This window comes from Mobula birostris, chromosome 6, assembly GCF_030028105.1.
Source record: "Mobula birostris isolate sMobBir1 chromosome 6, sMobBir1.hap1, whole genome shotgun sequence".
Classification (NCBI taxonomy): Eukaryota; Metazoa; Chordata; class Chondrichthyes; order Myliobatiformes; family Myliobatidae; genus Mobula; species Mobula birostris.
In genome coordinates this window covers 142,706,043-142,722,386 of record NC_092375.1, presented here as the reverse complement: position 1 = coordinate 142,722,386, position 16,344 = coordinate 142,706,043, and the positions used below count along the sequence as shown (strand labels likewise).

The window sequence follows — 16,344 nt, the reverse complement described above, 5'->3', positions numbered from 1 at the left end:
TTTCTAGTCACCCACTAGTTAAAAAGGTCTCTACCTTTTAAGTTGTAGAGATATGGTGAAATTTTCAAGACTTAGGTTGGGGCATTGTGGGCTAAACTATTATTTAAAGATAATTGGAAAACATCCTATTGGATTATGTGACTGTGGTAGTCCAGAGACAGTCCAGCATGTTTTGCTGAGCTGTAATCGATACAAAATTGAAAGAAGCATGCTGTTCAAGAGGCTATCTGGCTTAAGTTTATTTTGGTTTTCTATTCAATCTTTGTTTGGACGTCAAGTGAATCAACATCTGATTGAAGAGTCTATCATTCAGTTTATACGTGAGACTAGGTTGTATTCGAGAATTTGAGTTCCTTAAAGTTATATAATTAATTATACATCCTGCGGAGGGCTGTAATACGCCTAGATGCGTCTAAGCAGCCGGAAATAGAAGAAGAAGAAGATGACAACGACCAAGGCTACAATGTGTAGATGTAATGTCATAGCACATTTATTCAGAATCAACAATCAACACACCAAGTGTAATTGTGAATTTTCAATACATCATGGACACATTGCATATTTTTAAATTACTCCTGTCTTGGTGAAACTTGGCGACATTTTGACTGATGAATTATTGCATATTCTATATAGAGGGAATCAGATGTTGAACAAACAGAACTATGTTTTTAAACAGAACAATGTTGAACTTTAAAGTCAAAATCAAAGCTTTGCTTTAAAAGCCAAAGGAAATATGATTAAAATTTCAATCACTTCAATATCTAAGCCAAAGGCATTTTACAATTGTTTAAAGTATTTCCAGGATGTCTCATTGTTTGATTTATATTGTGAACTAATTAGCTGAGTTTATTTAGTTTCAAATTTGACAGCTGATTTACATTCATTCCCAAAAATTAATTATAATTACAAAAGAAAAAAGAATTGATGCAACTGCTTCAGTACCATGAATTTTTTTATCCTGTTGAATTCTAAAATAATTCTTTAAGTTTAAAAAGAAATAAATAATGTATAGACATTGAAATTATCTGAAAATAGTTCCATCACAGATATTATGCTTCAAATGTTAAAATAAATTAGCATATAAATATTAAGGACACAAAATTACTTAGGGATGTAAGAAAGAGTATCATACTACATGACAGCTTCAGTATAACCCAAAGAGCCAGTACTCTAGGTTATTCATTCAGAAGGTTCCTCAGCAGATAAACAATAAGGAAATTATTATAAAGACTATGTTGTGCAAATTTTTCTTACATTTTTGTCTAAGTGAATAACGTAAGCAACAGAGTTATGACATTGAGATTGCTATTGAAAGATTGTCACAACTGGAGAGAAAGGACACATCTGTTTGATTCAGTGATTTAAAAATTCCAATAATATTTTGTCATAAGAGAAATGCATGGTTTGTAAATGTTCCAACACTGAAAGGTATCATTCAACCCATTATTTTCAAAAGTTATCTGATATATTTCTCATCATTTTAGTTAATAGTCTGGATCACTTGCACAGCATAATTAAACAAAAGATGGCAAATTTGCAGGAAACAATGGACAAAAAAAAATTGTAATTCTGATATAAGCATATAAAAGCACTGATGACAACATTCATTTCATATAGGACAATTGATTCCCTCTATGAAGAACTAGTTCGTGAAGGTCTGCTCATAAAGCCGAAGAATATCCAACTTTCTGATTTTAAAGGTATGAAGAAATTGTTTCCACTTTCACAAAATGGTTTGCAAATGAGAAGCATAAGGTGATAGAGTCCTAGAACACTACAGCACAGAAGCAGGCCCTTCCGTCCACATGGTCTATGTCTAACTATTTATCTGCCTAGTCCCATTGACCCGCACCCAGACCATAGCCCTCCATGCTCCTCCCATTCATTTACTGTAAGGGGGTTTCGTTTCTTATGTTATTGCGTAGGCTAATTAAAATGGCTTCTTTGTTTTGTTGTACTTGGGAATGCTTCTTTGTTATGTTAAATGCTGAGAAAGTTTTTTGCGCTAGCAGCTCGTTTTGGGTTAGGAGTGTGATAAGAATAAGTTATGAACCAATTGGGATAGTTGTTATGTTTTTGGTGTATTTGAAGATACTGTATGCACGGGGTTTTGGGGAGAAGGCGGGAGAGAGAGAGACAGAGGATGGGCCAGGTGCTGTGAGTCTGCTAACGGGGTCGGACCCCGAGCGGGGCGTTCGGCGAGGAGAGGAGACGGAGACGGACTTGTGTGGAGCATCTGGTCGACCACCGTTGTTGGTCCCAGGCGGCCGGTCGAGGTGGTCCAAGGAGTTGCAGGGCAAAGAAGAAGGGTCCTGAGCTCCAACTGTTTGTGCACGAAGAGATTGAACTTTGATAAGTGTGGTGCCTTTTATTTTCCTTTTATATTTTATTCTCTATTAATTATATAGTTCCAGTAATATCTATAAACTGTAAATCATTTAATCGTAACTGGTGTATCGTCTGTTATTTGGGCGAGGTGGGGTACATCACACAGCATCCACACAAACTAATTACCCAGTTTGGCGGGGCCAAGGGCTGTTTCCCTAGACGACAGCGAGCCGAGTGACCCTAAGGGTGGCCGGGGAGCTACATACCTATTCAAATTTCTCAAATGTTGAAATTGAACCTGCATTCAGCACTTGTGCTGGCAGCTCTTTCCACACTGGAAGTGAAGTTCCTCCTCATGTTCCCCTTAAACATTTTACCTTTCACCTTTAACCCATGATCTCTAGTTGTAGTCTCACCTAACCTCAGTGGAAAAAGTCTGATTGCATTTTCCCTATGTATAGCCTTCATAATTTTGTATACCTCTATCAAATCTCCCCTCAAAACTCTGGACAGGAATGTGGATAAGAATAGTTTAAATGGACATTGGCTAAATGCAAGCAAACAGGACCAGTTCAATTAGGCAACTTAATCAGCTTGGACAAGTTGGGCCAAAGAGCCTTTTTCAGTGCAGTATAACTGAATCACACTAGTCCTCACCTTTCAGCCTATTAGCTTCCATATTGTGCACATCATCCCTTGTCACTTTGACCAGCTGTAACAAAATCCCATCACTAGCTGTGACTTCTCCCCATTCCTTTCCTCCTTCTGCAAGGACCACTCCTTCTGTGATTCCCTGGTATGCTCTTCCTCCACCAATGTTCCAGACACTTGTGACTTTGTCCTCCAACCCCACCCCTACCTGGCTAGACTTACACACAATCCTTCCCCATTATTTTTGGATCCAGAAACAATGTTGGCATCAAACAGACAATAGAAGATTGAGAAGAAGGAAGTAAAAAGCATAATTCTTCTGAGTGTTTACACATTTTACCCCATATATATATTCTTTATCCTGCATGTGGTAAAATGTGTAAACACTCTGGAGAAATTATGATGACCTCATAGTTCTGTGTTCGATTTGCAGAGCTCTTGGGTTCAGAGTGCGGAGACTAACTAATGTTGTCATTTTATTGAATTCCATTTATTATATGAGGGAAGCCTATAGCACACACCTGTGCAGCAGCGAAATACACTGGTAACAATTTAGAGCTTATGATACTGAACTGCATTGCTCAGGTTCAGTTTGATTTAGAAATTTTGCTGTAGGTACTCAAGATCTTGTCAAAGACAACATACGGTATAAGCCAATATCCACTTGGGCCAACTGACTGCTTAGCTTAATAAAATTAATGCCATGGAAATAAAGCTATTCCCTTGAGTACATCTCTCATAGATTTAAGTGCAAGTCCATGGAATTGATTACTAGATTTAACGCAACGCTTTACAGCGCGAGCTGTAGGATTAGATTTCAATTCCCACCATTGCCAATTGGGAGCTTGTATGCTTTTCCTGTGATGACAGTTTCCTCTGGGTGCTTTGGTTTCCTCCCACATTCCACAGATGCACAGTCAGGGTTCGTGAGTTAGAGTTAGGGTTAGGGTGGGTATACTATATTGGTGCTGGAAGCGTGGCAATACTTGTGTGCTGCCCAGCAAGTATCTGATGCAAACAATGCATTTTACTGCTCCTTTGAGTGTACATGTGACAAATAAAGCTAATCTTTAACAAATTGGATGATTTTTTTCAGCCTTATGTTTTATCTTAAGTGCAAATATTCAGTAGAGCATACAAAATTAGTTTATTAAGTAGCTGGTATGAAAGATGCTTCAGTTCAAATGTGGTATTAGACCACTTAATATCTCAAATAAGAACCTAAGGAAAGCATGATGACAAACTGACAAAATGATTTATTTGATCCAATCTTCATGGTTAGTTCCCTACTTCTTGTTTCACGTGTAGGTGAGTACAACTACCTGGGGACCACACTACGGCAAACAGATATCGAGCCTATGCCTTCCCTCTTGGATGTGAAGCAACTGATCACATTGTATGGGATTCTTCCCTTGGGTAAGGGCCTGATATGACAAATAAGACTTTGATTGAATATGCTTAATATTTAAACGTGGAAGAACTCAATCAATAAACACGTAGATCTGTATTTGTAATCTGTCAGAAAGGAAGTCTGAATGATTCTGTTTTAATGCAATAAGTGTCTATATAGTTATATTAACACTGGCCAAATGACACAAATGATCCTGTTTACTTATATAATCCAAAACAATTCGGTTGTCCCAAATCAGTTTCTCCAAGAAGATTGGGAGATTAGATATTGGATATCAGATTCAGAATTATTTATTTATTACATAGAGTATACAAAACCTATAGTGAAATGTGTTGTTTGCGTCAACAAGCAACACAACCAAGAATGTACCTCTGCAAGTGTCACCATTCTGCTGCCAACATAACATGCCCACCATGTTCATCAGAACAACACAAGCAGCAACAACAGTAACACAACTACAAAACAAAACAACAGCAAAACAAGCCCATTTCCCACCCGCTGTCACACACAGACAAGCCTCCAAACGCAGGACAGGCTGCCTGTCCATCTCTGACCTCCAGTCCATGGCCCTATACTCACAGACGTCAGGCCTCTGATCTTGGGACACGCTGACCCCGGAGTTTCGACCTTTGGGCCTCAACTGTCTTTTTGGTTTCCACTTCAAAATATATTGTTGAATTGAGATCTTCTGAAGACCCAACAGCAGCATCATTATAATGCAACTTCCACCACTTCGTTGCACGGCATTTGAAAACCCAACCCTGAAAGCCACAATCTCCTTGGTGACTAACACTATTCCCGCTAAGCTACGCGGATGCACGACCACACAGTAACTGAAATGCTCCCGTGCACATAGCCTCTGTTGCCGCGCAGCTGGAATTTTCTTTTTTATAATGTTAAAGCGCCATGCAGTTTTCAGACCATGTAAAATTTTCCTGCTTAGAGCAATGGTTGGTCTGCGCAGCTGTAAAAAGAAAAATTAGAGGGAACGTTGGAAACTAGCACCTGCATCTTCTGCCAGTTAGGTTGTCCTCTTGAAGTTGCCTGCCATATCAACCACATATTTGTGCTACTTGTGGGATGATCAATGAGTCAAAAATAACTATTTTGACATTAGTTCTATTCTACATAGATTTTCATTGTCACTTTGAGCAAGAACTGAGCTCTTTGAAACATGTTCTTGCTTTGCTGCTGCTTGCGAGTGGATGGGGGAGTGGGGGAGCTTTAGGGTTCTAACATTTTGACTGTCACTCATTCTTTGGGGCATGTCTGTGAATAACAAGAATTTCAGGTTGTACATTGTCCCAATTTCTCTGATATTAAATGCAACTGTTGAACTATTGTATGAGCAGTCTTCACCGAGTGTTGGAGCTACCTTTTGAAATGCACTTTGAATGCTACCAAGTAAAGAATCAAACTTGTAATGTCCCTTGTGTTTTTGTGAATGTCCAACAAGAATCATTTTATTGACACAAGAAATTCTGCAGTTCCAATTTATGTTGCAAGGGAGTTAAAAATTGTTGCCCAATGCTTGGCATCATAAGTTGTACATTTGATGCTGACAAACCAACAGATGAGCCAATGTGAATTGAAACCAAAAGAACCTGGCCCAGTTTGGTGTTTAGTGCAATTTCATTGTATTGCTGCTACAAAACAAATTTCATATCATGTAAGACAGTGATAAAACAGATTCTGATTCTAGAACTAATCGCATATTCAGTTACTTTAAGGAAGATCAAATATCAATCATGTGGCATTTAATAGGCAGCACTAAACAACATGATTTCTAGGTATGCCATTTTAATGAAGAACATAGCCAAGCAAAGTATATGTCTGTAAGTAAATGAGAGGAAATTAATGAAAAGCTTGGTGGTAAACTTGAGCTTTGAGAAACAATTTGAACTCTATTGTGTGCCTTACATTCCGTTTTAAATTAAGCTGTATGATGCAAAAACAAGATTCCTCAGAGTACATTAAAGACCTGTTGGAAAGCTGCCATTCCCATAGCACACTGTTGCTTCCTTCTGTCTGTGCAAGATTGAAAGCAGATCCTAAGCACAGTAGATTTTGAGTTTAGAGGTTTACCCAAGTGTTTGACTGTATGTCAAGGTCAATAACGAGGTCAAAACGTGCTATCCAAATTTAACTGTCCGTGGCTGTGGCAGTTTGGAGGCAGTACAGTTCTGTCGTGCAGGTTCTCCTGCAATGTTCATAGAGCATGGAAACAGGCCATTCAGTCCATTGTGTCCACAGTGATCAGTAAGTACTCATCCATATACTTCCACCTTTTAGCACTTAGCCCATAGCCTTCTACGTGTAGATAATTTATGTACCCATTTAAACACTTCTTTAAGACAGTGCATTGCAGGTATTCGCGCTTTCTGGGTGAAAAGGACCCCTCCGACTCCATTTAAATCTCTTGCCTTTTACTTTAAAAGTGTGTGTCCTTAAGTTTAATTCTCCTCTGATAAGGGGAAAATTTTCTGAGATATACTACTAATCTACCATTTACTATCTAGACCACACATAATTTTGTAAGCCATATTCACGTCCCTCTTAACCTCTGCTCCAAGAAAAACAGACCTAGCCTCTCCAGTCTTTCCTCTTAACTGAAACATTTCATCCAAGGTGCAATTTCTCTTAACCTTCTCTAGTGCTATCACATTGTTCTTATCATGTGGCAATCAGAAATGCTTGAAGTACTCCAATGAGCTCTGACCAACTTTTTATAAAGTTGAAGCCCAGCTAAAGATGAACCTGCAGACTCTACCACAGGTGGGGCAGAAGGTGTTTGAAACATGGGTTGTGGGTTGTGCATTGCTTTCAACTTTTTCATTGGGCGTCTATATGTTTGCAGTGATAAGACTCAGGTTCCTTAAAGTCATTCTGAAAGTTCCTTCTACATTTTGAGCTGTGATTTCCATCTCGATGAGGGTATTGCACTTTGTCAAGGGGGCTTTGGGAAAAGTGGAGAATCTTTTGTTCTGTACACCTGAAATCTCTGGCTTTACAGTGCCTGATTCTAGATCAGGCATCAGTAACTATACTTACCTGTCCATTGGAACTTGGTGAGTGTAATTAGAACTTGAGCACAAGAGATTTTGGCCTGGGACAAGATGATAATGTCAGTTAAGATCCTGCCAGTAGATTGGAGGAGTTTTAGAGACAGTATTAGTAGTATTTCTGCAGTTCATTGAGGTGCCTGATCTAGGATAAATCTTTAGTCAGAAGCATACAGCAAAGTAAAGATTTCTGCTTCTCAATAGATTATGAGTTTTGATGAAGTGCCAGAGGACCTCAAAAAATTGTATCCAACTTCAGGAAAGGAGGTGCCTGATTATTTGTTTGTTTATTGATTAATTGTTTTATCCATTCATTCATTTATTTAGTTAGCAATACAGTGAGGTGTAGGTCCTTCTGGCCCTTTGAGCCACGCTGCCCCAACTACCCCTGACAAACCCAATTAATCCTACCTAATCACAGGACAATTTACAATGACCAATTAACCTACCCAGTATGTCTTTGGACTGTGGGAGGAAACCAGAGGACCTGGAGAAAACCCACTTGTTCCATGGGGAGGACGTACAGAGACTCCTTACAGAATGAACTCTGAATTGAATTCAATGCAATTGAACTCTGAACTCCAGGATGCCCAAGCTATACTAGTGTCATGCCAACTGCTAGGCTACTGTGGCACCCTAAATAAATGGAGAGATGTCTTTTCTGCCATGGAAGGTGAATGATTATTTATTTATTTAGCGATACAGCATCAAGTAGACTCTTCCTGCCCTTTGAGCGACACCACCCAAGCAATCCCTGACAAATCCAATTAACCCTAACATTATCACAGGGCAATTTACATGACCAAATAACTTAACCGATAAGGCTAGGAGTGGGGAGGGATGGCAGGGATCAATCTCCTTTCTTTTACAGAAAAGCAAGTACTGAGTTTGCCTCAATTTGCTCCTTGGAGGGTAAAAACTATTCCCTGAATAGCTGTATGAACTGCCTCCATTTAAAGGCACAATGAATGTGATCTCAACCACTTGTTCACCCCAAGAGACATAGTGGGAGCAGCTTTAATCACTTGTACTTATTTGAGCTCACAAAAACCTGCAAACACCATCAGATAAGGAGGACTGTTGAGCATCTTTCTCAAATGTACTTTAGCCATCTGTAGAAATTCATCTATATTTCAGTTTCTACACCATGTAGTGCAAGCCATGGTCCTTCCTATAACAGACCCAATTTTAGTGCATATTTGCATCAATGGAACCATTCCCAGAGGCCTTTCGTGAAAACTATTTATTCATTAGATATTTCATTGTACTTTTTCTTTAGTTTATGAGCTTTCCCTCAATGTGTAATGCTTTATAGAAGCTGTTCAACCAAAATTCTGAATTCATAGAGCATTGTATGTAAATATTTTAACTTTTTGAATTTCTTCTTGAAGCTTGAATTCCTGCCTTAAGGAGTTGCTACGTAGAAATGTTGGCCTGACTTTGTAATTTTAGGCATTAATACTCCAATGATCACAATTAATTATAATTTAACAAAGATTTTTTCTTTTTTTTTTCCTTTTTACCAAGTTATATCCAGTAGAAATAAAATATTACAGCATAGGGTCTACAACAGTTTGGTGTGACTGATAAGCACTGACAAGAATTGTCGACTTTCTGGAGAAAGGATTTGGCAGATGCCAGCCCTGCACATTCACCTCAGTATTAAACATAGTAGCAAATAGATCAGAGCTCTGTAACCAGATCATTTCAACAGAAAACATTTTTATAGAATTAGGTTCTTCTTTACCAACTAGTTTCTGGATTGCTTAGTTACTGTACATCAGTGAATTAGGAGTGGCAATTCAAGCAATACATCAGATTTCAATTCATATAAGCTAAAAAGAATGAATTTTCTGTTCCTAATTGCCATCCTTCTGCAAAATCTGCATATTTAGAGAGGAAGGCTCAGTTATGAATCTACTCGTGGATAAAGAAACTGCTAATAGTCACTGGCTATACTGAAGCATGAAAAGTAAGAACAAATAATAGAAGCAGGTAGGGCCATTTGACCTCCTATCCCTGCTCACCCATTCAGTAAGACCATGGTTGATCATGTATCTCTATGTCCCTTTCCTACATTAACCCATCATCCCCTGACTCAAGTCACATCCAAAACTCCTTTCATTTTCATCCTGAATACACTCAATGACTAAGCTTCCTGCCTCTCCCCGAGAAGAAATTCTAACCATTTACTGCTCTCTGTGTGAATGAAGTCACTTCTCATCCCAATTCTACATGACCAAACAGCATTTGAACAGTGTGCAAAAGGAAAATTGGTAGTTGTACAACTGTAAACCTTCATAGTTTACCTTTAAAGAGGAGAACATTGGGAAAGTAACACTTCCCATATTATTAAGTTAGCCAGTCAAAAGAAAACAGCAATGTGAGTAGAAATTTTAATGCGCTCAGATTGGGTAAGGAATGTAAATTCCTTGTGCTGGTTGTTTCATTACGATAAAGCCATGCTTGGCAAGTTAACCATAGCAGAACTAAATGTAGATAGACGTGGCTTTGATTAGATTTATTTCTCCCAACCACACCTCAAATACTTATACTTTACACTTTATTATCGCCAAACAATTGATACTAGAACGTACAATCATCACAGCGATATTTGATTCTGCGCTTCCTGCTCCCTGGATTACAAATACTAAATATTAAAATATTAAAAATAGTGAACATTAATAAATATTTTTAAAAAATAAATTATAAATCATGAATAGAAAATAGAAAAATGGAAAGTAAGGTAGTGCAAAAAAAACCGAGAAGCAGGCCCGGATATTTGGAGGGTACGGCCCAGATCCGGGTCGGGATCCGTTCAGCAGTCTTATCACAGTTGGAAAGAAGCTGTTCCCAAATATGGCCGTACGAGTCTTCAAGCTCCTGAGCCTTCTCCGAGAGGGAAAAGGGACAAAAAGTGTGTTGATTGTGTGTTCTTGATTATCCTGGCAGAACTGCTCCGACAGCGTGCGGTGTAAAGTGAGTCCAAGGACAGAAGATTGGTTTGTGTGATGTGCTGCACCGTGTTCACGATGTCAACTTCCATACCAAGTTGTGATGCGCCCTAGAAGAATGCTTCCTACGGTGCATCTATAAAAATTAGTGAGGGCTTTAGCGGACAGGCCAAATTTCTTTAGTTTTCTCAGGAAGTAAAGGTGCTGGTGGGCCTTCTTGGCAGTGAACTCTGCTTGGTTGGACCAAGTCAGGTCATTTGTGATATTGACCCTGAGGAACTTAACGCTCTTGACCTGTTCCACTTGCGCACCACCGATGTAAATTGGGTTGTGCGGTCCGCTACTCCTTCTGAAGTCAACAACCAATTCCTTCGTCTTGCTGACATTCAGGGATAGGTTATTGTCTTCGCACCATGCCACCAGGTTCTTAATTTCCTCTCTGTACTCAAACTCATGATTACCCGAGATACGGCCTACAATTGTTGTGTCATCAGCAAACTTATATATTGAGTTTGATGGAAACTTGGCTACTCAATCATGGGTGTACAGTGAGTACAGCAGGGGGCTGAGTACACAGCCTTGTGGGGCACTGGTGCTCGGAGTGATTGTAGAGGAGAGCTTGTCCCCTATTTTTACAGCCTGGGTCCTGTCTGTGAGGAAGTTGAAGATCCAGCTGCAGATCTGAGTGCTAAGGCCCAGGTTCCGGTGCTTAGGAATCAGTTTATTTGGAATGATGGTATTAAAGGCAGAGGTGTAGTCAATGAAAAGGAGCCTTATGTATGCATTTTTATTATCCAGGTGCTCTAAGGAGGAATGTAGGGCCAGAGAGATGACATCTGCCATTGACCTGTTACTCCGGTAGGCGAATTGCAAAGCGTCGAGGTTGACCGGTAGGCTGTTGTTGACGTGTGCCATAACCAATCTCTCGAAGCACTTCATAGCAATTGATGTCAGAGCCACAGGTCGATAATCATTAAGGCATGCCACCTTGCTCTTCTTTGGCGCTGGGATTATCGTTGCCTTCTTAAAACACGAGGGGATCTTAGACTGAAGCAAGGAGCAGTTGAAGATGTCAGCAAACACTCCAGATAGCTCGCTTGCACAGGCCCGGAGAACCTGTCCTGGGACGCCATCTGGGCCCGTCGCCTTCCTTGGATTTATCTTCAGGAAGGCCCTTCTAACGTCCTCCTCGGTGACGATGAATCTCAATGCCACCAGGTCCGGTTCATCCGGAGGGAGCGGGACACTCCTCTTCTGTTCGAATCTTGCGTAGAATACGTTAAGTTTGTCAGGAAGAGAAGTGCCACAGTTATTGATATTCCCAGCCTTTTCTTTGTGCCCAGTGATCTCATTTAGACCCTGGCATAGTCTACTGGCATCCCTCTGGTTAGCCTGGGCTTCCAACTTGGCTCGATATTGCCTCTTGGTGCCCTTAATGGCTTTCGGGAGTTCACGCCTGGATTCCGTGTAGCGACTGGTACCCCCGGACCTAAAAGCCGCAGCTCTAGCCTTTAAAAGGGACTTGACCTCATAATTCATCCAAGGTTTCTGGTTGGGGAATACCCGGATCGTCTTAACTGCACACTAAGCATGTTTCAGTAATAATTCAGACATCCATTTGTGTCCAGGGAACTCTGACACAGCACAAGCGGTCATCTTCTGAAAAGTAGAAACAAGGAAAGAAAGTCAGCTAGAAAAAGAGCCACACATTTATGCAGTTTATTTTTGCCATTGTTTATAATATGTAATATAGTTGAATATATGTAGTTCCATGAGACTTCAATACATTTGCTTTAAAGGTTCCTGGGGTTGTGGGAAATGCTGTTTTCAAGGTCTTGGACTGAATTGTTGGAACTTTTGATGACTGTTTAAAAATAACAAAGTTAATACCTTTGATATGATATAGATTTCCTTCCCTGACTATGTACTCATTGACTCACTGATCTGAAATTCTAATATGAATTAATTATATTTTTGGAAAACAGTCCCTGAGGGGACATTGAATTGTGCAGAGGGAAACAAAGTTTTAAAAGAAACAAGTGGGGGCAATAAGCATATTTTGTGTGCCACATTTCCCAAGGAGAGAATGGATTGCGCATAATTAGGCACGGCAAGATCCAATAAAAAGAAGTTAGGTTTAAATAGAGTGGACATTGTGTGAGTAGGCCAGTGTTAGAGTGGGGAGTTGAGGGTTTCTCTCATTGAGGCTTCGGCAAGGAGAGGTGTAGGCTGTAGGTAGATTTTCATTCATTATTTATTCTTTCTTTTTTGCACATTCAGAGAAGTGGGGATGCCAAGCAGGATAGTGGAATGCTCCTTTTGTGGGATGTGGGAAGTAAGGGGGGGCCACTAGTCTTCCTGATGACCACACCCGCAAGTAATGCAGGTTCTAGCAGCGGATGAGGCAGGATATACAGGGAGGTAGCTGTATCCAAGGAGGGAGAGATGGCATTACTAGTCAGGGAAATTGTCATGGCAGTGCTCAGACAGGACAGACTGGAGAGCTCATCTAGTGAGGCTAAATGGGTAGAACTGAGGAGTAAGAAAGGTATAACCTCATTAATAGGCCACTCAGCAGTGGAGCCGTATAGAGAGACTGCAGCCTGTTGCAAGAAACACAAAGTTGAGATAGTAGTTGATTTTCACTTTCCACATATTGACTGGAACTCTCATACTGTAAAAGGGCTGGGTGGGAAAGGCCTTGTCAAATCTGTTCAGGATTTTCCTTAATCAGTACATAGAGGGATGCGATACAAGATCTATTAGGGAATAAGACAGTGCAGGTGACTGAAGTTTGTTCAGGGGAATCCTTTGCATGTAATGATCCTAATGTCATCAGTTGTAAGATAATTGTGGAAAAGGATATGTCTGCTTCTCAGGCTGAGATTTTAAATTGGAGAAAGGTCAATTTTGATGGTCTTGGAAAGGATCTGACACATGTGGATTGGGACCAGAATATGAACCAAAATTGATTAGAGACATTAAGGTAAAAGAACCCTTAGGGGCAAGTGATCACAATATCAAGTTCACCCTGAAATTTGAGAAGGAAAGCTAAAGTTAGATGTATCAGTATTACAGTGGAGTAAAGGTAATTACAGAGGCATGAGAGTGGAATTGATTGGAGCCAGAATTGATTGGAAAAAAAAACACTGGCAGGAATTTTAAAAATGCAAACACGAGGAAATCTGCAGATGCTGGAAATTCAAGCAACACACACAAAAAATGCTGGTGAACGCAGCAGGCCAGGCAGCATCTGTAGGAAGAAGTACAGTCGACGTTTTGGGCCGAAACCCTTCGTCAGGACTAACAGAAGGAAGAGTTAGTAAGAGTCTTGAAAGTGGGAGGGGGAAGGGGAGATCCGAAATGATAGGAGAAGACAGGAGGGGGAGGGATGGAGCCAAGAGCTGGAAAGTTGATTGGCAAAAGGGATACAAGGCTGGAGAAGGGAGAGGATCATGGGACGGGAGGCCTAAGGAGAAAGAAAGGGAGGGAGCCTAGAGGATGGAGAGCAGGCAAGGAGAGGGACAGAGGGAGAAAAGAGAGAGAGAGGAAAAAGGGAAAAAATAAAAAATAAAATAAATAAGGAATGGGGTACAAAGGGGAGGAGGGGCATTAACGGTTTTTGCAACCTAAGTCCAAAGGGGAGCATTGAATTTTCTTTATACCCCTATTTCTTTGAATTAGAGGTATTTTTAGATGACATGACAATTCAGAAATACAGCTTGTACTTTCAAACCTTTTGCTTTGTTCGAGAGTCCATAATGTACTTGTTTGCTGAAGAGTAGTACTCTACTATTAATGCACAGAGTAATGCCTTATGCTCTGTAATACGTCTTGCAAACTTATCCAGCTCTCTAGTTCCATATCAACCAATAAGTTGTTTCTTAAAGCCAAATTTGTTGATCTAAATTTTAGACACCTGTCCTAATATTGTTGATGAGTATGATTATTTTGATATTCTCAACCTTCTTTACCAATGATGACAGTCTTCGTCATTTTTCTGACCATACTTTATGTTTCAGTGAATAAGCTGATGCAAAGGTTAAGCTGTTGGAGTAGCAACCGGAGTTTTCGGCATTTGATGCGGAGATTCTATCACATCAGCTGGGGACTTTAATTTAAAGTAACTGGTATCGTTGTTTAAAAAGAAATATTAAATTAATGATTTCATAAGGATCCATTTGATCCACTAACACCCTTTGGAGAAGGAAGTGTTTCATTCTAGTCTACATGTGACTGCAGTGCGGTTGACTTTTACCTCCTTCCTCGATCAGATAGGGATGGACAATAATCCCATCAATACCCATATGTTTGAAGAAGTTTTATAAAGTCATTCTTCACGTTATGATCTTTTACCTTCCCTCATAGTTACTTTTTATCTTGTTTAACAACTCAAACATTGGAGAAACTTGGAGAAGTTTTGACTGATTTTAGGAGGAAAATAGTAAAAATGTAATGGTTCTTTAAGGCTGTCATAGCTGGAGGTGGTAGTGGGGATCAGCTTCCACTACCTATTAAATGTTCCCAATGGGATGTATCTCAAATAGCCTCTGACAGTCAAAAATAGCTTCAGGCCTTCACGTGTGGCTTAGCTACTAAGCCAGTGGAAACATTTCTACTGACAGGAGAAGGGGAAAAGGCACATTAAAACCAGTCACTTCAGGTAGGTGGGGCTTGTCATCTAGAAGAAGGAAAACTCTGATCTCAAACCTCCTCTGCCTTGCAGCTATACCCACTTATGGGGAAGGCTTCGGGAGTAAACCCTGTGGAAAAATCCAGAGCTGTAGTCACTAAAGCAGTCCTATGTTGAGTTCAATATTGACTCGCAGCTCCTGTGACACCACTGGTGCCACATTGTATCGGTCTCTGCCATCCCTTTGGTTCTTCAGCTGTGTGGAGAGAGAGTGTATGCTGCACAGGCAACAGCTTGCTCTCCATATCGCACAGCCCTGGCTTGCGTATCATGTAGCCTGCTGGGACGCAATATCTACGGTCAACCCCGAACAGCGGAGGCCCTTTTAAGTAAATGGTTATAGTAGTGCAAGTGGAATAGGTTTCTACCATGGTGTTATTGAGAATTAAGTAATTTATTAGTATCACTTGCATTTACTTACTTTTTTCAAAATTCCCTGTTATCTTCATTCAATGTTGGATTTCTAGTGAAAATGTTTTTCATTCACTTTAGTTCTGTATTGTAATCTTCTTTAACATAAGATACTGCAGCTGTTTGCTAAGCATCCAGTAAGTGGATACTAAGACAGTTTAAAATGGGAATGGTTAATTCCCAGTCCCTGCTCTCAGTGTTAGCAATTCACAATTAACAGAAACCAATCATGACACACAATGGCTTTGGCAGAAAGCATGCTAATAATTCATTCATAATTCACAGTTGGATATCCCACAGTGTCTGCATTGGTAATACCAGCTATATTATCCCACAGTGTCTCCGTTGGTAATACCAGCTATATTATATGGAAAACAGCCAGTACATTTTGCACTTTCTGATCATTTCAGTTCAAAAAGTCAATGGAGAATTGACATATCATAAGAAAAAAAACAGCAAATCTGTTTTGATCTACTTATTGTTAGGTTACAGAGAAGCATCCAGCAGAACTCCAAAAATGACTTTGTTTCATGCTTATCTGGATGTGAGGCAATACCTAATCCAAATTTTTCACAAACTGTACGTGTATTGACTTTGAGTGGGAACATTGGCTACTCTTCCATCACAGTCCAATGTCCAATCCAGTTGGAGTCTCCTATATGCTATCTCAAATAAAATTCAAGAAGAAGAGTGGTTTAAGCCTTAAAGCTGCCTTGATGAATAATGAAAAACAAATGGATTCTCTAGTTGTAAAAACAACATACTCCAAAGCTCCCATGTCACAACTCCTGTATTTTTTTGGGAAGGTAGGACAAATAACAAAAAGAACATATG

General features: G+C 39.9%; 1 protein-coding gene across 5 annotated transcripts in view; it reads left to right on the top strand.

The window, feature by feature from the left end:
• Window positions 1-16,344, top strand: part of iqca1 (IQ motif containing with AAA domain 1) — a 192,034-nt gene that overhangs the window by 131,054 nt on the left and 44,636 nt on the right. For 4 of the 5 annotated variants that reach the window (XM_072259600.1, XM_072259599.1, XM_072259603.1 and 1 more), the window contains exons 13-14: window positions 1,618-1,700; window positions 4,288-4,395. In XM_072259600.1, coding sequence (XP_072115701.1) covers window positions 1,618-1,700; window positions 4,288-4,395 — 191 coding nt within the window. The remainder of the gene's footprint in view (window positions 1-1,617; window positions 1,701-4,287; window positions 4,396-16,344) is intronic. The other variant, XM_072259601.1, reaches the window with a different exon arrangement.